At 42.3% G+C, this 22,118-nt stretch overlaps 1 protein-coding gene across 1 annotated transcript in view; it reads left to right on the top strand.

The window, feature by feature from the left end:
* mpp4b (MAGUK p55 scaffold protein 4b) overlaps positions 1–22,118 on the top strand; it is a 46,645-nt gene that overhangs the window by 4,932 nt on the left and 19,595 nt on the right. Inside the window, exons 2-11 of the mRNA XM_060828151.1 lie at positions 1,169–1,246; positions 2,462–2,542; positions 10,688–10,819; positions 13,562–13,643; positions 15,545–15,630; positions 16,957–17,031; positions 18,357–18,553; positions 19,771–19,835; positions 20,735–20,752; positions 20,851–20,889. Of these exons, the coding sequence (XP_060684134.1) occupies positions 1,169–1,246; positions 2,462–2,542; positions 10,688–10,819; positions 13,562–13,643; positions 15,545–15,630; positions 16,957–17,031; positions 18,357–18,553; positions 19,771–19,835; positions 20,735–20,752; positions 20,851–20,889 (853 nt within the window). The remainder of the gene's footprint in view (positions 1–1,168; positions 1,247–2,461; positions 2,543–10,687; positions 10,820–13,561; positions 13,644–15,544; positions 15,631–16,956; positions 17,032–18,356; positions 18,554–19,770; positions 19,836–20,734; positions 20,753–20,850; positions 20,890–22,118) is intronic.

The following is a 22,118-nucleotide window of genomic DNA, read 5'->3' on the forward strand; positions in this document are numbered from 1 at the left end:
TTGCATGGATTGTTAAACACACGGTGGCTGCAGTCACTCCTGAAGGTAACAAACATACCATAAAATCCTAATGCCTCCTCTGGGCTTCCCCACTAACACTGTCAGCCTGCCCTCCTAGTACCTACAATGAGCACCCCATTGCAGGTTTAACAATCCAGCTTCTTACCTGAACCAGCAGATATTTTAACTGAACAATGAAACATGCTATTGCTTTTATTTTTGACTCCTGTTTAAACATGCATTTTAGGCATCAGGAAGTTTGGTTGGCTGATAAAGATAATGGAGAAATAATTCTTAAAATAATTTTAGTTTAACAATGAATGGAAACACAAACTGAGCAAACTCAGTATTGACCCTGAATGACACACACAACTGGCTAAGGGACAGAGATCATAGAGTGTGAAGATTGGCTGTTTGTCAGACTGGATGAAGGTACACAGTGGAGTTACCCAAGGTTCAGTGCTGGGCCCATTGCTGTTTCTGAGATACTTTAATGACTGAGGCACAGGGCACAATTTCAAAATTGAAATTGAAACAAAGTGTAACAGACCGGTGAGGAAAACATTGATAAATTTCAAGATGGCATAGACAGAGTGGTGTAATGGACAGGCACATGGCAACTGAAATGAATGCAGAAATCTGTGATACACTTTGGTAGGAGGAACAAGGAGAAAAATTACAATATCTGCTATATGGTACAAATTAAAGGAGTTACACAAGAGACAGATAAGGGAAAGGTATTTTAAAATTTATTCTTTTGTGGGATGTGGACTTTGTTGACAAGGCCCACACCCCATTTGTTGCCCATCACTAATTGTCCTTTGAGGGGAGTTAAGAGTCATTCACATTTTCATGGGTCTGGAGTCAAATGTTGGCAAGATCAGGTGAGGGGATGGCAGATTTCCTTCCCTTAAGATCATGAGTGAACTGAATGGGTTTTATGATAAATGATGATGGTTTTGTGTTCACTATTACAGGACTCGCTTTCATTTCAGAATTGTTTTTTTGAAAATTAAATGTATTCAGTCATTGAATTTAAATTCCATCTGCTGTCAGTGTGGAATTGGAACCTCTGTCTTGACAGTATAAGCCTGGCCTAGATTATTAGTCTCCTGATGAACCTTTGGAACTCCCCAGGTATTTAAAGATTTCTGCCTTGTTTGTCCAGGTCTATGAGAGTCTTCATCAGTACCTGAGGAAGAGACCACAGCCTGTCCTGCCACAGGCATCTGTACTTTGCCGAGAGGTGAGGAAAACCTTTCTTATTTCACGAAAGGCCTTAGATTCAAAGGTCTTCGTCTCATCTCACACATCCTATGGAACAAAAGAAAGACCATCACATTTCCAACAATGAAACTATGAGAAGGTATTACCGAATAATAGTTTTAGGAGACAGCATTTGGAACAGTCACACTCTACTTCTGATGAGTTGGCCCAAAATGAGAAACTGTCTGATTGAGCACAATTGACAGAAGTCACTCTGAGGGCCATGGATGGTGGAGTGAGATGGTAAATTGTCAGTAGGTTGACACTGAGGCACCTTCTTAGGATTGTGTGCACGGAGCTTTATGATGTATCTAATCCCATATTGTACTTGGCTTGGAGAGTTTGTGTGCAGGGAGTTATATAACCATTGATGGTAACTGCCCTTGCAGTATTTGATGTGACAGTCTGGAAAAAGCTTTACTTAGTATCTAACCTATGCAGCTTCTGCTCTGGGAGTGTTGGATAAGATAGTTTTGAGAGAGCTTTACTGTAGGATTACATTCTCTCTCACTAGGTAGGGTGCATATCACCCGGTGAAGTTGACTTTAGTTCAGGTTCACAGAGCTAAGTCTGATCAGGAGCAAGGAAGTATACACTGCTTGATCAGGAACAATGTATGGATTGGGATACACCAGTCTACATTCCAGCACCCATGCCCAAAATTGACCCATCTTTCATGGTGGTGGACCAAATGGTCCGATCAGGTGAATTACATAGTTTCGAGTTCCCATCATCAGGTCTGCCTCTCTTTGTTGCTCATCATTAACAGTGTGAGTTCTCATTCTGTTCTTCTCACTCTGCATTCTACTTTTGTGGTTGGAATTAAACATACACTTTCCATTTGAACTGTGGGTGCACGGATCTGTGTATGTGCACGTTTCAGAATGAGTTTTGGGTCGGTGTGTACTTGCGTGCATGTATTATGTACATGTGTGTCCTGTGTATGGGTCTGTGTTTTATGTGTATGTAGAGGATTCTAAGTATATGTATGATTCACTGCATTTATGTATTGGTCTGTGTGTTAGTATGTGTATAGTGTGTGTATGGATTTGTGTGTGAGTGCTGTATTTGTGGTTTTGCGTCTTTGTCAAGTTTGTGTGTCTAGCTTAGTGTAATGTTTGTTCAGGTTGATGTGTTACAGATCTGTTTGGGTTTCTACATGCGTTAGTGTACGTGTGTGTCTTGGCCTTTGTAGGTAACAGAAATGCTTAGAGAAACTACTCGGTCTATGGACTTTCGAGAACTGCGCTGGCTCCTTGGAAAACCTGATTTCCAGGTAGGAATATTCAGCATTGAGCAGCTGTCCCTGAATTATCTGCCAAACAGTAATCATAACTGTTAGTCACTTCCCCTTCACCCACCTCTTGGATCATCCATGCTTTCCATGGCCCTTCATAACCCCTGCATACCCTGTCTATACTCCTTCCATTACCCCTATGTCACTCCATGCACTCCCTACATTCTCCATATCCACTTTTCCAATCCTCTTCACACAGAAACAATAGGGCATTAAGTCAATAAGCCATTGACAAGTTTGTCAAACCTTTGATATACTCCTGAAATTGATAACATTGAAAAGAAAACTGCATATCTGACAACCTCATAAAAATGTTATTTTCACACACCATTTGCCCATTCTCCTTCTTCAGCTGTCCCTCTCCACCAAGGATGACACTCTTTTACTTTGATATTTTTGATCCTGAGGTGACCAGACAGCGCAATGGTGGATCCACACACTTGCCACAGATGGGGCAGGCAACGACTGAAGAAGTGGCTGGGGGTGGGGGGAGTGTGGGTTTGTGCACATTCCTTCTATTGTGTGTGCCTGGTCTCTGTCTGGACTTTTCAGAATTGCTCGAGATGGTTGGTACCTTCTTGGATACTTCTTTTCCAGTTTGGGTACATTTGGTCAAGAGATTATCAAATGTTGGCGGAGAAAGCAATTTTTCTCTCTCTTGGATTGGCTTTTCTAACCTCATGTTGAGCTGGGGTTATGCAAGATGGTGATGGATAGCATGCTGTGGAATGTTGTCCAGAACACCCATATTAAGAACTGAGGACTTCCTCAACGACTGCTTGACTAAGTGACTGCTTGCCTGTCCTTGACAGGTTTCAATCTTTTCTTAGCTCTCAGTGGAGAGATTCTTGGGCCGTGGATGGTTTTGACTGCATTGAGTTTCGGCACACATTATGGCTGTCGCTGATTTTTTGGATTTTCTCCATTCTTTCGGCTCACCATCTGTTCCTTAGGTCACAGGTTTTTATTGGATGTTGGCCTTCATTGTTCATAGACCTGCTTTCTTGCCTTCAAATTCCAGTGGTGGTGCGTGTTCACGAATTCCTTACTCTAGTGATTCTCATTAAATCAGTCTTGATGTTTCTGGTTGAGAAACCTATAGTCTCCTTACAAGTGCTGCTTATGATAGATTTCAGGCAGACGGGGGACATTCCAGGATTCCTATTCATTGAGCATCATCAACTGTGACACACTGACTGAGTCAGTCTTGCATCCATTGCCATTGATTCTGCTGCTACTGCAGTTTTTGAACTAGATTATAAAGATAGCAGATTGGATTAGGGGATGATTGGTCCAACAGTCATCAGCTCCTGACATGGTGTGGGTGATGTAAAAATTCTTGCTGTCTCTTGCTTGGACAAAGGTGCCAATGCCTGGGGTGAGTATGTTGCCATGAGGTCTTCTACTTGCTGCTCTGATGAAATGGTATGTTCACTATGATCAGACCATGCTTTAAGCATTTTATCAGGAGAAGGACTGCGTTAGTGCTTGTCTTCCCTATGCCTGACTTGCCAATCACACCTTTCCAGAGATTTAAGTACCTTCCAACTCAGGAATTGAAATCTCCAAGGAGAACCAGCTTCGGAAAACAGGAGAATGACAGATCAAGGCTGGAATAGATTTCCTCTTTAGCCTCACTTGTTACTTATAATGTTGGGTGTACACACTAATGACTGTGGGGTACTGCCTCTGAGTTAGGGTGAGCTGAATGTTTGTGAGGAATTTGCTTATCCCATGGGAGGGTGCTCACTGAAATGATCAATTACTTTATTTTCTTTTATGGTGAACTGGCATTCTTCTCAGATGTACCTTTCCTGAAGAAGGTGTATCCACCACTTTGTTCTTTGAACTGACCTTTTCCTGCTTGTGGTATCTCACTCAGGACAGCGATGTCAATGACTTAGAACTGGGGTTCCTGAGCTGTGATAGGGGTTTGATGTTCAGTTCTGTCACTGCTGAGGTTGTTCTTGAGGGTTGTGATGCTCCAGGTCCCAAACTGTATTTTGAAGAGATGGAAGATGCCTGTGTGTGTATGGGGTGACCATTATTCACTGACTTCCACATGATCCTTATAGCTATATTCAGGGATCACTGAAGGTTGGGAAACAGGCTCTGCTGTCAGGATGGGAACTGAAACACACACGCAGATGCATTGGCGCACAACTCCTGCTATCCTAGGAACCTACAGCCGTGCTTGCCTATAGATTTGCATCAGGGTAGACAGGACACTCTATGTCCATCAGCCCCATTAGACCAGAAAAGACTCATTGCTGTCACAGCAGCAGGTTGCATGCTTCTCAAAAGGCCAACCAGATCCTCCCCCTGCACTGATGCCACTTTCAGATCCTAATGTCACATTTCAAGCTCTGGTCTCCCTTCCCCTTCACTATGCTAACTGACTTAGTTTAACTCTCTCCCTGTCGCCGATGCTGAAGCTGCTCTCCAGCACCTGCTATCATCACAGTGGCAAAAGGCTGGAATTCATTTCCTCTCCGTCCTGCGCAAATGAACACACAGACATTGAAGAAAACTCATCAAGGAAAGATCAGGTTATTAAAAGGTAGTAGAGGTGTCAATCAAAAAGAGCTAGCACTCCCCTGCAAGCTGCGACAAAATCTACAGGGTTATATCTGTTAACAATTCTTGGAGTTTAGCCATTTGGCAGCTTTATCAATAGAAGCAGCTGAACAGTTGGACAGATACAGTTTTCCATGTGGCCTCAGCATGATACGTGACTAATCTTTCTTTGAAGAGTTTGTTCTGTACCAGTGTATTTATTTGGACAAGATTAAGAGGTGGGAAGTCAACCAAATGTTTTAACGTCTCTGGGTAATTAACAGCTTTATGCGAACTTAAATTTGGTTTTATTCATTAATGGAACGTGGGACCACTGGCTAGGTCAGCATTTATTGCCCAATCCAACATGCTGCCCTTGAGAAAGTGGTGAGCTGCCTTCTTTATCGTCGCAGTCCATTTAGAGTATCCACATTCACAATGGTAATTCCAGGATTTTAAATCACTGAAAGAACAGCAATACGCTTCCAAATCAGGATAGCATGTATCTTGGAGGGTAATTTGCAAGTGGTGGTGTTCCCATGTATCTACTGCACTTGCTCTTTTGGATGGTAGTGCTTGTGGATTTGGAAGATACTGTGTAGAGAGCCTTGGTGAATTTCTGCTGTGCATCTGCTGCTACCGAGTATTGGTGGTGGAGGGAATAGATGTTTGTGCGAATGGTGCCAATCAAATAGGCTACTTTGTCCTTGATGGTGTAAGCTTCTTACGTGTTATTGGATCAGCACTCATTCCATTACACACCCAGATTTGAGACTTATAGATTGTGGTTTATAGCTACGTCAAAATTGTGAGAAATGTTTGAATGTCCATCCTTGTAACAGAATAGACAAGGTTGGGAGTACTAGGTGTGGGCTTGTCACATGCTCCTTTATAAAAAAAACTGGCTAAAATTGCTGGAAAAGAGGTGGGTGTTCTGGAAGTAAATCTGTTTTTAAAGGCACCCAATTCAGCCTGACACCATGAAAATCCAGACTTCTGTATTCACGCTATCAAAACCTTTCACAATTTTAAGAATCTCTATTAGGTTGCCTTTTAGTCTTTTCTTTTTAAGAAAAAAAATAACCTCATCTAGTCATCACTTTCTAATTGGTATAATCTCACAGGTTTGATATCCTCCTCCCCCGCACCCTCTTCCATTGCATTAAATCTTTTTCTATAATATGATGACCAGAACTCTTATGTTGGGCACAGAAACACACGAGTTATCTTGGTTTGGTTTTAATCCATACACCATGAGTTCTAAACCTACTCCCACATTAGTTTGAGAAATTGAATATATCAGTCATTAAAACATTTGGAAATAGAAAAGCTGCTGTTAGTAAAAACGACTGTTGGATTGCTGTATAAAACAAATTGAATTCCTGATCTCCTTCAAGGATGTAACTGTACATCCTTATCTGGTCTGGTCAATATTTGACTCCAGCCCCACAGCGAATTAGATGAACTCTTAACCTGACTCTGAGATAGTCCATTCTATTTATTGACACTCTGCATTTCTGATTTTCCAGTTTTTGTTCTTCCACAGGATATACGTGTCACTAGATTAGGCAAATATTTGTTTCCCTTCCTTAATTGACCTTGAGAAAGTAGTGGTGAGATGTCTTCAAGGATCACAGTATTCCATGTTGTCCAGGAAGACTGACTGACATATCCTGTGCTTGTTAAGGGTCGATGTTCATTGAATTTCAACTTGTTTTAAATAGCGATGGAAAAGGATAGGCCATATCCTTGGAAGTGGAAGTGGAAGTTCTAAATTGGAGGAAGGCTAATTTTGACAGTATTAGGCAGGAACTTTCAAAAGCTGATTGGGGGTCAAATGTTCACAGGTAAAGGAATGGCTGGAAAATGGGATGCCTTCATAAATGAGAAAACGAGAGTCCAGAAAAAATATATTCCTGTTAGGGTGAAAGGGAAGGCTGATAGGTATAGGGAATGCTGGATGACTAAAGAAATTGAGGGTTTGGTTAGAAAAAGAAGGAAGCATATGTCAGGTATAGACAGGAGAGAATGAGAGAATCATTAGAAGAGTATAAAGGCAATAGGTGTATACTTAAGAGGGAAATCAGGAGGGCAAAAAGGGGACATGAATAGGGTTAAAGATAATCCAAAGGGTTTTTACAAATACATTAAGGACAAAAGGGTAACTAGGGAGTGAATCGGGCCCTGCAAAGATCAGCAAGATGGACTTTGTGTGGAGCCGCAGGAGATGGGGGAGATACTAAATGAATATTTTGCATCAGTGTTTACTGTGGAGAAGGACGTGGAAGATATAGAACATGGGGAAATAAATGGTGACATCTTGAAAAATGTCCAGATTACAGAGGAGGAAGTGCTGGATGTCTTGAAATGCATAAAGGTGGATAAATCCCCAGGACCTGATCAGGTGTACCCGAGAACTCTGTGGGAAACTAGGGAAGAGATTGCTGGGCTCCTTGCTGAGATATTTGTATCATCGATAGTCACAGGTGAAGTGCCAGAAGACTGGAGGTTAGCTAACGTGATACCATTATTTAAGAAGGGTGGTAAGGACAAGCCAGGGAACTATAGACCGGTGAGCCTGAAATCGTCAGTGGGCAAGTTGTTGGAGGGAATCGTGAAGGACAGGATGTATGTGTATTTGGAAAGGCAAGGACTGATTAGGGATAGTCAGCATGGCTTTGTGCATGGGAAATCATGTCTCACAAACTTGATTGAGTTTTTTGAAAAAGTAAAAAAGAAGACTGATGAGGGCAAAGCATTGGACGTGATTTATATGGGCTTCAATAAGGCGTTCAACCAGGTTGGCCATGGGAGACTGGTTAGCAAGGTTAGATCTCAAGGAATACAGGGAGAACTAGCCATTTGGAGACAGAACTGGCTCGTTTTCTGGACTCTCGTTTTCTCATTTATGAAGGCATCCCATTTTCCAGCCATTCCTTTACCTGTGAATATTTGACCCCCAATCAGCTTTTGAAAGTTCCTGCCTATCCGAAGGATGTTGAGAAACTTGAAATGGTTCAGAAAAGATGTACAAGGATGTTGCCAGGGTTGGAGGATTTGAGCTTTAGGGAGAGGTTGAATAGTCTGGGCCTATTTTCTCTGGAGCGTCGAAGACTGAGGGGTGATCTCATATAAAATCATGAGGGGCATAGAGTCATAGAGATGTACAGCAGGGAAACAGACCCTCCGGTCCAATTCATCCAAGCTGATCAGGTATCCCAACCCAATCTAGTCCCCCCTGCCAGCACCCAGCCCATATCCCTCCAAACCCTATGCAGATGCCTTTTAAATGTTGTAATTGTACCAGCCTCCACCACTTCCTCTGGTAGCTCATTCCATACACATACCACCCTCCGCGTGAAAACGTTGCCCCTTAGGTCTCTTTTATACCTTTCCCCTCCCACCCTAAATCTATGTCCTCTAGTTCTGGACTCCCCAACCCCCAGGGGAAAGACTTTGTCTATTTATAACCACGCCCCTCATGATTTTATAAACCTCTATAATGTCACCCCTCAGCCTCCAACACTCCAGGGAAAATAACCCAAGCCTTATGATTTGATTAGATTTCTTACAGAGTGGAAACAGGCCCTTTGACCCAACAAGTCCACACTGACCCGCTGAAGCGCAACCCACCCATTCCCCTACATTTACCTAACACTACGGGCAATTTAGCATGGCCAATTCACCTGACCTGCACATCTTTGGACTGCGGGAGGAAACCGGAGCACCCCCACGCAGACACGGGGAGAATGTGCAAACTCCACACAGTCGCCTGAGTCAGGAATTGAACCTGGGTCTCTGGCGCTGTGAGACAGCAGTGCTAACCACTGTGCCACCATGCCGCCCTATTCAACCTCTCCCTATAGCTCAAATACTCTAACCCTGACAAAATCCTTGTAAATCTTTTCTGAACCCTTTCAAGTTTCACAACATTGTTCTGATAGGAAGGAGACCAGAATTGCATTCAATATTCCAAAAGTGGCCTAACCAATGTCCTGTACAACCACAACATGACCTCCCAACTCCTGTGTCAATACTCTGGCCAATGAAGGGAAGCATACCAAATGCCTTCTTCACTATCCTATCTACTTGTGACTCTACTTTCATGAAGCTATGAACCTGCACTCCAAGCTCTCCTTATTCAGGAACACTCCCTAGGACCTTATCATTAAGTGTATAAGTCCTGCTAAGATTTGCTTTCCCAAAATGCAGCACTTTGCATTTATCCAAATTAAACTCCATCTGCCACTTCTCAGCCCATTGGCCCATCTGATCCAGATCCTGTTGTAATCTGAGGTAACCTTCTTCACTGTCCACTACATCTCCAATTTTGGTGTCATCTACAAACATACTAACTATACCTCTTTGTTCACATGCAAATCATTTATATAAATGACAAAAAGTAGAGGGCCCAGCACCGATCCTTGTGGCACTCCAACTGGTCACAGGCCTCCAGTCTGAAAAACAACCCTCTACCATCACTCTCTGTCTTCTACCTTTGAGCCAGTTCTGTGTCCAAATGACTAGTTCTATGAGATCTAACCTTGCTGACCAGTCTCCCATGGGGAACCTTGTCAAAATACCTTACTGAGGTCCACATGGATCACATCTACTACTCTGCCCTCATTATTCCTCTTTGCTACTTCTTCAAACAGCTAAATCAAGGTTTGTGAGACATAATTTCCCAAGCACAAAGCCATGTTGACTATCTCTAATCAGTCCTTGCCTTTCCAAAAACGTGTACATGGATAGGATGAATAGACAAAGTCTTTTCCCTGGGGTGGGGGAGTCCACAACTAGACGGCATAGGTTTAGGGTGAGAGGGGAAAGATATAAAGGGACCTAAGGGCCGACATTTTCACACAGAGGGTGGTGCATGTATGGAATGAGCTGCCAGAGGAAGTGGTGGAGGCTGGTACAAAATCCAACATTTAAAAGGCATCTGGATGGGTATATGAATAGAAAGGGATATGGGCCAAGTGTTGGCAAATGGGACTAGATTGGGTTGGGATATCTGGTCAGCGTGGACAAGTTTGACTGAAGGGTCTGTTTCCATGCTGTACATCTCTATGACTCTATGACTTGAACAGAGCTGAATTTGAACCCAAAAGTGTTAACATCACTATGAAACACTCTGGCCAGGAACATTGCTGAAATTAAAGATTATCACAAGAAAATGTACAATAATGCATGTCAATAGACACAGAAGCATTGTGTCAATATGCATACAAGGATATCTCTACCTAAAAGGGCTCATGTTGACATAGACAAGGACATACATGCACACAATTACATCTGCACACACAATTCCATGAATGTTTGAACGTGTATACAGAATCATGTAAAAACCGTAATGTAGATAATTAATCATCCAAGAACATATACAATACATTTATTGGCAAATGAATATCTGCATGTGTTGTTTACATGTATGTATGTACATATGAAAGCTTGTCTAAAGATGTGTATACAACTCACAGAGGTCCTGAAGAATGGAATTGATACTAGTCATCAAACCCTTCAATTTCCTGCAAACATTTAACAGTTAATGGCTGAATTGATTGACAGGCCCTGCTTTCTGCTCATGACACTGTGGCTCAGAAAGACTATGATCCCATACTGCCTCCACTGCCAGATGACATCCCTGAAGATGAGGAAGCCTTGAGGATAGTGTGCCTGGTGAAAAACAAGCACCCCCTGGTAAGGACAGATGATACAAGGAAGATACAGAGGAATGTACTGCACTTGTTTGCTGTTCTGTGTCAATAGGTTGTTCTAAAAAGTGCTCCAGTCTAACACTTTAATTTCTCTTCTCCTCTCACTTGGAGTCTCTCTCTTTCTGCCTCTCACTCTCAGTCTTACAGTTTCACTCTCAGCCTTTCAGTCTTTGTGTTAATTATGTGTGTGGGCTTGTTATGTAAGTGTTAAGTCACATGTGTGGATTAGTCACATACATGGGTGGTTAACTTTAGAACTGCTAACTGTCTGGAATTTGGGTTTGGTTACATGGTTATGATCTACCTGAGTTTATTTGAGGCAGATTGTTTGGAGAAACATATTGAGAAGGAAAGTAGGCTTGAGCCTCAGTCATTGCACATCTCTAAAAATAACCTCACGAGGGTTTCAGAGTTGTTGGATAGATCCTGGGCAAAGACTGTCTCTTGATACAGTCAGTTCTGCTATAATGCGTATTTCTTCAATACAATTGAGTAATTTAGACCGTTATCTGTAGAACGTGAACTTTCCTGACTGTATTGGCTACAATGCGATTCCGGTGCCATTAGTTTAAATGGCGCAGCTATTGCATGATTTTCTTATAAAGTGAGATCGCATGAGAACAGAACAATCGCATTATATCAGAACAGAGTGTACCTTGATACATAAGCAATCCCCAGTGCAACAATAAAAGTGATAAGTAGAACATAGAACATTACAGTGCAGGACAGGCCTTTCGGCCCTCGATGTTGCACCGACCTGTGAAACCAATCTGAAGCCCATCTAACCTACACTGTTCCATTCTTGTCCATATGCCTTTCCAATATTCATTTAAATGCCTGTAAAATTGGCAATCTACAACTGTTGCAGGCAGTGCGTTCCATGCCCCTACTACTGTCTGACATCTGTCCTATATCTCTCACCCCTCAATTCGAAGCTATGCCTCATTGTGCTAGCCATCACCATCAGAGGAAAAAGGCTCTCACTGTCCACCCAATCTAACACTCTGATTATCTTATAAGTCTCAAATAAGTCACCTCTTAACTTCCTTTTCTCAAACAAAAACGGTCTCAAATCCCTCAATCTTTCCTCGTGAGACCTTCCCTCTTACCAGGCAACATGCTATAAGTCTCCTGTGAACTCTTTCCAAAGCTTCCACATCCTTCCTATAATGCAATGATCAGAACTGCACGCAATACTCCAAGTGCAGCCGCACCAGAGTTTTGTACAGCTGCAGCATAACCTCATGGTTCCAAAACTCGATCCCTCTACTAATAAAAGCTAACACACCGTATGTCTTCTTAACAACCCTATCAAACTGGGTGACAACTTTGAGGGATCTATGTACATGGACACCAAGATCTCTCTGCTCATCTACACTACCAAGAATCTTACCATTCACCCAGTACTCTGCATTCCTGTTACTCCTTCCAAAGTGAATCACCTCACGCTTTTTTCATTAAACTCCATTTGCCACCTCTCAGCCCAGCTCTGCAGCTTATCTTTGTCCGTCTGTAGCCTACAACATCCTTCACTATCCACAGGTGTACCGATCTTAGTGTCATCCACAAATTTACTAACCCACCCTTCCATACCCTCATCCAGGTCATTTATAAAAATGACAAACAGCAGTGGCTCCAAAACAGATCCTTGCAGTACACCACTAGTAACTGAACTCCGAGATGAACATTTCCCATCAACCACCACCCTCTGTCTTCTTTCAGCTAGCCGATTTCTGATCCAAACCACGAAATTGCCCTCAGTCCCATGCCTCCATATTTTGAGCAGTAGCCTACCATAGGGAAACTTATCAAACACCTTACTGAAATCCATATACACCACATCAATGGTTTTACCCTCATCCACCTGTTTGCTCATATTCTCAAAGAACTCAATAAGGTTTGTGAGGCACGACCTACCCTTTACAAAACCATGTTAGCTATCCCTAATCAAATTATTCTTATCAGATGATTATAAATCCTATCTTTTATAATCTTTTCCAACACTTTAACTACAACTGAAGTGAAGCTCACTGGTCTATAATTACCAGAGTTGTCTCTACTCCTCTTCTTGAACAAAGGAACAACATTTGCTGTCCTCCAGTCTTCTGGTACTATTCATTTAGACAATGACAACAGAAAGATCAAAACCAAAGGCTTGGCAATCTCCTCCCTGGCTTCCCAGAGAATCCTAGGATAAATCCCATCTGGTCCAGGGGAGTTATCTATTTTCACACTTTCCAGAACCTCTAACACCTCCTCCTTGTGAACCTCAATCCCATTTAGTCTAGTAGCCTGTATCTCAGTGTTCTCCTTGACAACATTGATTTTTTCCAGTGTGAATACTGATGAAAAATATTCATTTAGAGCTTCCCATCTCCTCTGAATCCACACACAACCTCCCAATGCTGTCCTTGATTGGTCCTAATCTTACTCTAGAGTACATCAAAGGCAAGTCAGGAAGACAGCAGAGCAAACTAGCCACTGATTACACCTTGACCAGCCAGGTTGAGAATTGGCCCCATCCCAAAAGTTATCCATGAACTTTCAGTTATGTCAGGGAGAACTGACTGTTAAAGTAATTATGGAGCTCTCAACAATTGTACTGCATGGCATGTGAAGCTGTCTTCTCATGCTACACCACACATAGTGATCATCAGCTACAGTGAAATTTGGGAGAGATCTGCACAGACTCAAAATCTCTAACCTCCCCTATTTCTCTATGCAGGGTGCCACTATTAAACGTCATGAAGTGACAGGGTCCATAGTGATAGCTCGGGTGATCCGTGGTGGTCTCGCAGATCGCAGTGGTGAGTAACTCCAAAGGCAATTTGGTGGAGGCAGGATAATTGTTTAAGAGTATACGGCTGTGCTGTCAACACTGTTCAACAGGTGAAGATCCTTGCTATCTGTGCATGCTCAGAATATTGGCCCCCACATAATGGGTTTAACTGCAGCCAGCATGGAGTTGAGTCCCAGGGATTTCCATCCAAGGAACACGTGGTGGTCAAGATTTTAACTCAGAGCAGGGTTCAGGAAGGAGAAGGGGCAGTTGTCAGACAACTTTCAACTTTAGCCTGTTGCTCCTGCTTCATACAAGGGCTTGATCGGCAGGTATTGGAGCTTGGGGAAGAGGAAGATGCTATCGGCAGGAAGATAAGTCATGGGGACTGGGTTGGGATGAACTCCCAGGACACAGTAGGGATGGCAAGGGAATGGACCAAAAAGGGAAGGCCTAAACTTCCTTTCTAAGACTTGGAGGATCACTCCCCACACTTTTTAGTCCCATTCATTCAGAAGGTCAAGAGTGAGGATGTTTCATGATAAATCAATCTTCAGTCCCATTGGTAACTCCTCAGATAATGAAGCATTCTGTGTGCAAATGCAGCAAAACTTACACAACATTCCGATTTCAGCTGATAAGTGTCATGTAATATTTATGTCACACAAGTGCCAGGCAATAGTCTTGTCCAAGAAATAATTTAACCATCTCTCTTTGATATTCAATGGCATTGATGATGCTGTGTTCCCTCAACATCAACATCCTAAAGGTTACCATTGACCAGACAGTGAACTGAATCAGCCATAAAATTGCTATAAGAGAAGGTCAGACGCCTGCCTTGAGTAAATCACCTCCTAATTCCTCAAAGCCTGTCCTATCATCTGTAAGGCAAAGGTCAGGAGTGTGATGGAATACTCTTCACTTGTGTGGATGGATGCAGCTCCAATAACCCAAGAAGCTCAACATTACTCAGGGCAAAGGAGCCCACTTGATCCACCCACTCCTAAACATCCACTCCCTTCCATAAGTAGCAGCACACAGTGGCAGTAGTGTGTATGATGTACAAGAATGCACTGCAACAAATCAGAAATATCTCCTTCAATTAACATCTTCTAAGTCCACAACCTCTATCACTGAGAACGTGGCCAACATGGCTGTGGGCTGGGCTGGCTCTACACAGCGCCCAGCTGTGAGTGGGTAATGGCCTGGACTAAGGTTCTCCAGCCAGACTGTGAGGACCAATAGCAAGTGGGTTAGATACATCCTCTGGCAGGATTTCCATTTACAATCGTCATCCATATTCTAAATCCTGATGGAACCACTGTAGAACAACAGTTTCATGCCTAAAAACCTTCGCTGGGGTTTTGAGAAGTGCATCTCAGGATTCTCAGTGGGACCCAATCCTTCTCACCTCACTGGGTGTGCTGGTCATTGATACTTTGTGAATGCTCTGAGAGATAGGGTGCAGGTGCTTGCATTCGATGAAGGTGTCATTATTACCCTTGCTGAGAAAGCAGGCAGGGAAATTCATGATGCAGGTCGTCACATACTAACTGCACACTTGATGATCCATGTTGTGGTGAGGAGGGCAACGTTTGTGTCAACGACATTCGTGATCCTGGAATCCGACCAAATCCTCAGCCCCAGCTCTACTCCCTTAGACTTTATCCAGATTCTTCCACTTGCTGAAAAGTCTTAACATGCCAAACAACATATCAGTCATTTGCATGATATTTACATGGACCTTAAATTGGCTGTCACCGATTATTCTGCTATGGCTGTGTGGACGAATACAGAATCAGGAAATAGTTTGAGTTGCAGGCTGCTATCTGAGTTGTTACATTAACTGTGGACTCTGGGTACAGTGCAACAAAAAAATACTTCATGCACTGACACACTCTAATAGATATTCATGGTCTTTTGTTTCAGGATTGCTGTTTGCTGGGGATCAGTTGGTCGAAGTTAATGGAATACCTGTCACTGGGCTGGAGCCTGAACAAATCATTCAGCTCATGGTAACAAGACAAGTGTAACAGCTGTTTCTCTCATGGGACCTGTGCCCAGTGAGAGTCAGTCCTTTCTGGAGAGGAGGGGACTCTTATCACAATAAGAGTCAGTGTCTTCAGGACAGGAGAGACCTATTCCCAGTGAAAGTCAGGATCTTTAGGGATGATGGAGGAAAAAACAGAATCTTAATTTTGTTTTAAGGGCAATGTCCTTAATACCTATCAACTGCAGAGAAAGAATGTTATGAAATTACATTTTTACTTGTCATCAAATTGAATCAACCCTGTACACATTCCAACTCCTTGTCCTAATATCTTGAACATGTGCTCAAAGTAAGCCTCTGAGCCGGAAGTCCAGGTTCAAGTTTCCACGACATGATGACGATGGAAGATGGCCGCATTGTGTGGCCAAGAAGGTTGATAGTCAACCTGCAAATCTTTCCAACACACCTACAGCCAGGAGAGGCTCCTGGCCATTGAGAACCATTCAAAATCTGCAGCAAAGCACCTGAAAAAATCTTCACAAATTTTATGGCTGCTGTCTGAGTTGTTACATCCTCCTCATGTTGAGTCACTGTGAGAGAGGTGATCAGGGTACCAACTGGGAGAAATCAGGCTCCTTTCTTTAAATATATAGGTATCATTAGGATGTAATCTGTGAATTGAAGGCCAACTGGGGAGCTTCCGACAGACTCACTATCTGGCTTAAATTGCCTGGAGTCAAATTGAGAGCCATAATGATCTAACTAAGCAACAATAATGCCATTGAACATGGACAGAAAGAAATATTTGTATTTATATAGCACCTTTCATATCCACTGGATGTTCCTAAATACTGTGCAGCCAGCAAGATACCTTCTAAAACTTGGTCACTGTTGTAAAGTAGGTAACATTGCTATCAATTTACATCGAACAGCTCCCACAGACTGCGATATGACAATGATCAGGTATCTATTTTTGTGAGGTTCATTGAGAGATTAATATTGTTCAAGACATTGGGGATAACTCTTATGTGAAACAGGATCTTTTACACACCCATCTGAAAGAGCAGACAGAGGTTTACAATTCTAACCCTGACAGTGCAGCACTCCCTCAGTATTGCACTGGAGTAATTCTTGGGCTCATATCTCTGGAGAGAGACTTGAACACATTGTTCCTGACACAAAGGCAAGAGTGCTACTCACTGTTCCTCAGCTAACAAGGTCACTCAACGTACAGTCGGACAAAGGTCTCCTGGCTAAAACCTTACTGAGGAACTATTTTACTCCTATTAAATAGTATCTTTTGTGACGTGTTTAATAAAACTGACAATTAATCCATTGTTACTTCACACAGGGCAAGTCTGAAGCCAGTGTCATGTTCAAGCTTATTCCAGTGTCACATCGACCAAGAAGCTCTTCTCAAAACACAGTAAGGCCTGTGTCATAGTGATACCCACATGACTCTACTCAGGTTTACTTTACTACAACTGTCCGACGTCTCTTTGCTCACATATTTCTCACACTCCTTGCATCTTACTCTCTCAGAATGTTTCCTCTCCGGTGTTATCTCTCTTTCCCATCATTATTCCCATTCTTACTCCCTCCTTCACCTTGTCCCATTATTCCCCAGTAGGATATTGCAGAATATGCTTCAGGAGCAACATTTCAGATAATCTAGATGCTGGAGAATAGATGGTATGAAGAACTGGAAGTCAGGGCAGGTCAGCAAGGATAAGAATGGGTAAGTGGAGCCTAGTGCAGCCCATGAAATAAGTAGCAAAGCTATGGATGAATTGGATTTGACAGAGGGTGAATGCTGAGAAACCACCTAGAGAGTATTAGAATATTTGAATCTGGAGGTGACACAGGCATTTTTGAAGGTTTCAGTTACAATGGACTGAGGTGGACTTTTGAAGAGGCATAGTCTCAGGATAAGAGGCTAATTATTTAGGACTGGGATGAGGAGAAGTTTCCTCATTTAAAAAGTTGAGAATCTTTTAAATTCTCTGCCTCAGAGTGTTGTGAGTGCTCCTTCAGTGAAGATATTTAAAGCTGAGATAGACCTTTTTCTGAATTCTCAGGGAATCAAAGTATATGGGGACTGGGCAGGGAAGTGGGGTTAAAGATCAAGATCAGCAGTAATCATTGTGAGTATTACAGCAGACTCAGTGTGCTGCAGAGTCTACTCCTGCTCCGATGTCATTTTTCAACAAATCATGGCTAATCTGAGATGGCCTTACCTCCACTTTCCTGTCTGTCTCCCATAAGGCTTGACTCCTCTGTTGATCAAAAATCTGCCAAAGTCAGGCTTGAATATATTCAGTGACTTGATCTCTGCTGGGGAACAGAATTCTAAAGGCTAACAATCTCTTGATAGAAGAAATTGCTTCTCACTTCTGTCCTAAATGGCTGATGTTTTGAAATTGTTCCCTCCTCATTTTAGATTCCCAAAAAGGGAAACAGCATCTCAGTACCTACGTTGTCAAACCCCTTCTGAGTCTTAAATGTTTCACCTCTCATTCCTCTAAACTCCAGTGAGTAAAGCCTCAACCTGTTCAACCTTTCCACATAAGATAACGAAATGCTAATCTGCATTGTCTTTTTCAGAACCCAGCTTATCTGCTGTGCATTTTCAGCATCATGTACTTCTTGATCAGATTTTTCTGTTTCTTCCATTTTGTTCTTCGTGTTATATATTTTAAACTGTCAATCACACACAGTATGCAGTTTCTCACAACATCTCCTCCTTTGTAGCTTTATGTGAGACCACTGATAGACTACTGCCCGCAGTATGATCCTGCCATTCCTTGTGTGGAAGCTGGCCTGACCTTCAGGAGAGGAGATATCCTGCAGATTGTCGACCAGAATGATACCCTGTGGTGGCAGGCCAAGAATATCACAACTTCCTCGAAGTGCGCAGGCCTAATTCCCTCCAATAACCAGCTAAAGAGGTAAGCCAACTGACTTGGAATGCACAATTACAGACCTAATGTGAAGGCAGAAGTAGTGCAGATTGATGGGCAAGTCTTTTTGTGAGTTACTGCTATAAAGAAGCAGAGATGAAGATCTTGTGGTACAGCATTGTCCCAGCCTCTAAGACAGAAGCTATAGGTTCAAGTCCACTTCACACAAATCGCAGATGTTTAACAATGCAGAAGGAGGCCACTCATAGAAACATAGAAAATAGGATCAGGAGTCGAAGAGAATTTGTGAAGCAGAATCGTGTTGGACTTGAAACACTAACTTTGTTTTTCTCTTCACAGAACTGTTGACTTTCTCCAATGCTTTCAATTTTACTTCAGATATTCAGCACTTGAAGATTTTGCTTTTATTACATTTATATTCTCAAAAATTTCCAGAAGTCCTTGAAATACAATGTATTTCTTTGAAGCGTAGTTACAATTTATTAGCCTACCATTGGAACCTTGGAACCAATTAGTGAGATATTGGGGTTAGCTGGGTAATAAAGGGCCAGTTAATGTATTGTCTGGTAATGCTTCTTGGGAGTGTCCTCCTGATGCCCTGATCACATGCTGCTCTTCATCACATGGAGCTATGATATTTTTAGCATTCACTCAGTCAGACAAAAGAGGAATCAATGGTTCATCATCTAAGATTACAATCTGGGACTGCATGAGGTTAGATACAGAATAAAGCTCCTTCTATATTGGCCCATCAAATATTGTCAATGCAAGGTACAGCATAGAAGGACATGCAGAGTAAAAGTGCACTTTATATTGTCCCATCAAACTCTTACAGAGTAGACCCAACACTGGGTTGGATCTCAAAATAAACCTCCCTCTGCAGGTTCCATCAAACACCCTGGCAGATACAGCAAAAGTTAGACAGAGAAAGAAATCATTAAAGAAAAATTATTTCAGCCTTTTAAAATGCAGCCCTCCATTACATGAACTCCACATCAATCACAAGATATTAAATATTAGCTGATATATTAGCTTTCCTGCTGAAGCTTATCCTCTGAAATTCACTTTCCCACTGTTGCATGCACCTAGGGAACTGATAGAGTATTTTCTGAAAATATTTCAGCTTGCTTAGATTGAATGGCTTTTTCATTTTCTAGAACTTCCACTGCTTTTCCCTGTAAACGTCGAAATACTCCTCATTTACATTTTGCTTCAATACTTTAATCTCCTTTCTGTATTTCCAGGAAGCAGAGAGAGTTCTGGTGGTCTCACTCCTTCCCATTGCACACTTGTAACAAATCAACACTCTGTGAGTAGTACCAGTGTGGATTGTTTCAATACTGTGGGGATGATTAGGTCAGTGTGGGGTTATTACGGTCAGTTTGGAATTGTTTCAGTCAGTATGAGGTTGTTTCAGTCACTGTAGGAATTTTTCTGTCAATGTCTGGCTGTTCCAGTCAGTATGGAATTGTTTCAATCAGTGTGAGGTTTTTCAGTCAATGTGGGTCTGTTTCGATCTGTATGGGGTTGGAACGGTTAGTGTAAGATTGCCTCAGTCAGTATGGGGTTGTAACTGTCAGTGTGGGGTTATTTCGATCAGTATGGTTTTATAACAGTCATTATGGGGTTGAAACAGACAATGTGGGCCTCTTTTGGTCTGTGTGTGTATGCTGCAATCATTGTGGGGATTTTGCTGTTAGTGTGGAGATGTTAGCATCAGTGTGAGGATGTTACAATCAGCAAATGGTTTTATGATTAGTGTGGGGATCCTAAGTCAAAATGGGAATGTTACTGTCAGTACGACAGTATGATTGTCTGAACAAGGGTTTAACTGTCAGTACCATCCATGTGGGGATGTTACAGTCCATAAGGGGATTTTACAGTCTGTGTGGGGATGTTACAACTCTGATCCTTTCTCTGGGCGCTGCTTTCTGCTGCACATTCTTATTGTACCTGCTCTAATATTTTGTTTCCTGCTCTGACTTTCCTGATTTTAAATGATTTGATCCCCACAGACCTCACATCGACCATATCTTTCCTTTAAGTGCTTTAAGTCCTTTAAAAGGAGTGGGTCTATAGTACCTCCATTTCCTCTAAAGATGCTTAGGCTAGAGATTGACTCTGTCCCTTGTAGCTTTTAACTGTCTGTGAGTTCTTGTGCACTGAATGTGATCTGTTTAACTCTCTGCTGCTGTGGGATTGATACAGTGAGCCCTGTGGAAGAAGGTGAATATGTTCAACCACACATTGAACTGCTACATGCTCATTACATTTCACTCCCTGAAGCTCACACCTCACTTATGTCTCATTTGTGTGGTTTACAGAAGAGGACATGACAATTGCTGAGAAGCTTGTTGAAACAGGTAATAAAATTGTCATTCGGTGGGTTGAGGGATATTATGGAGAGCGCGTGTGGTTGAGGAACATGGGGGGTTTTTTTTCTCTTTATTTTTTCTAAATACTGATGTGAGCATACACTGGCATGGCCAGCATTTGTTGCCGTTGAAATAAATGATTTGCCAGGTGATTGCAGAGGGTGGTTAAGAGTCAACCACGCTGCTGTGGATCTGGAGTCATAGATAGAGTCTGCAGGTTCTCCTCCCTAAAGCACATAAGTGAATCAGCTGGGGCTGGGTTTTTACAACAATTAATGTAACTTACATAGTCACCATCAACAAGACTAACCGCATATGAAAAAATCATTTGCCAGATTTACATCCCAACAGCTGATGAGGTGCAATTTGAGCCTGTGACCCCAAAGCAGTCTCCTGGGTTTTCAAATTACTGGTTCAGTGACATTACCACTACGGTTACTGTCCTTTCTCCTGTTGAAAGAAGTGCTTTTTTAACCACCCTATCTATGTCCGTCATAATCTTATACACATCTATCAAGTTCCCTCTCAACCTTCCTGTTCCAAGTAAAACAACTCCATTCTATCCAATCTTTCCTCAAACCCTCCAGCCCAGGCAGCATCCTGGTAAAACTTCTCTCTCGTGCAATCATATACTCCCTATATTGTGGTGACCAGTGCTGCATGCAGAACTTCAATTGTGGCCTAAGCAGCACTTTATACAGTTCCTGCATAACCTCTTGCTCTTGTATTCTATGCCTTGTCTAATAAAAGTAAATATCCCATATGCCTTGTTAACTACCTTATATACAAGTCCTGCTAACTTTAAAGATCTGTGACTATGCACACCAAGGGCCCTCTAATCTGAAGAACTTTCTAGGGTCCTATTATTCATAGTGTAATTCTTTGCCTTGTTAGCCCTCACATCACCTCACCTCACATTTTTGTGGTTTGAATTCCATTTGCCACTGTTCTGTCCAGCTGACCAGTCCATTTGTATCCTTCTGCTGTTTACAACTATTCCTCACTATACTATTTATTGCCCTTCCAATTTCTGTGTCAACTGTGAACTTCTTGATCATATTTCCTACAAACCTTTAATGTACAAACAGCAAGGACACCAGCACTGAACCACGTGAAACCCCAAGGAAACAGACTTCCAGTCACAGAAGCATCCCTCTGTCTTCCTGACTGTCGGCCAATTTTGGATCCAATGTGCCAGTTTACCTTGGATCCCATGG

Source organism: Hemiscyllium ocellatum, chromosome 7 (genome assembly GCF_020745735.1).
Source record: "Hemiscyllium ocellatum isolate sHemOce1 chromosome 7, sHemOce1.pat.X.cur, whole genome shotgun sequence".
NCBI classification, from domain to species: domain Eukaryota; kingdom Metazoa; phylum Chordata; class Chondrichthyes; order Orectolobiformes; family Hemiscylliidae; genus Hemiscyllium; species Hemiscyllium ocellatum.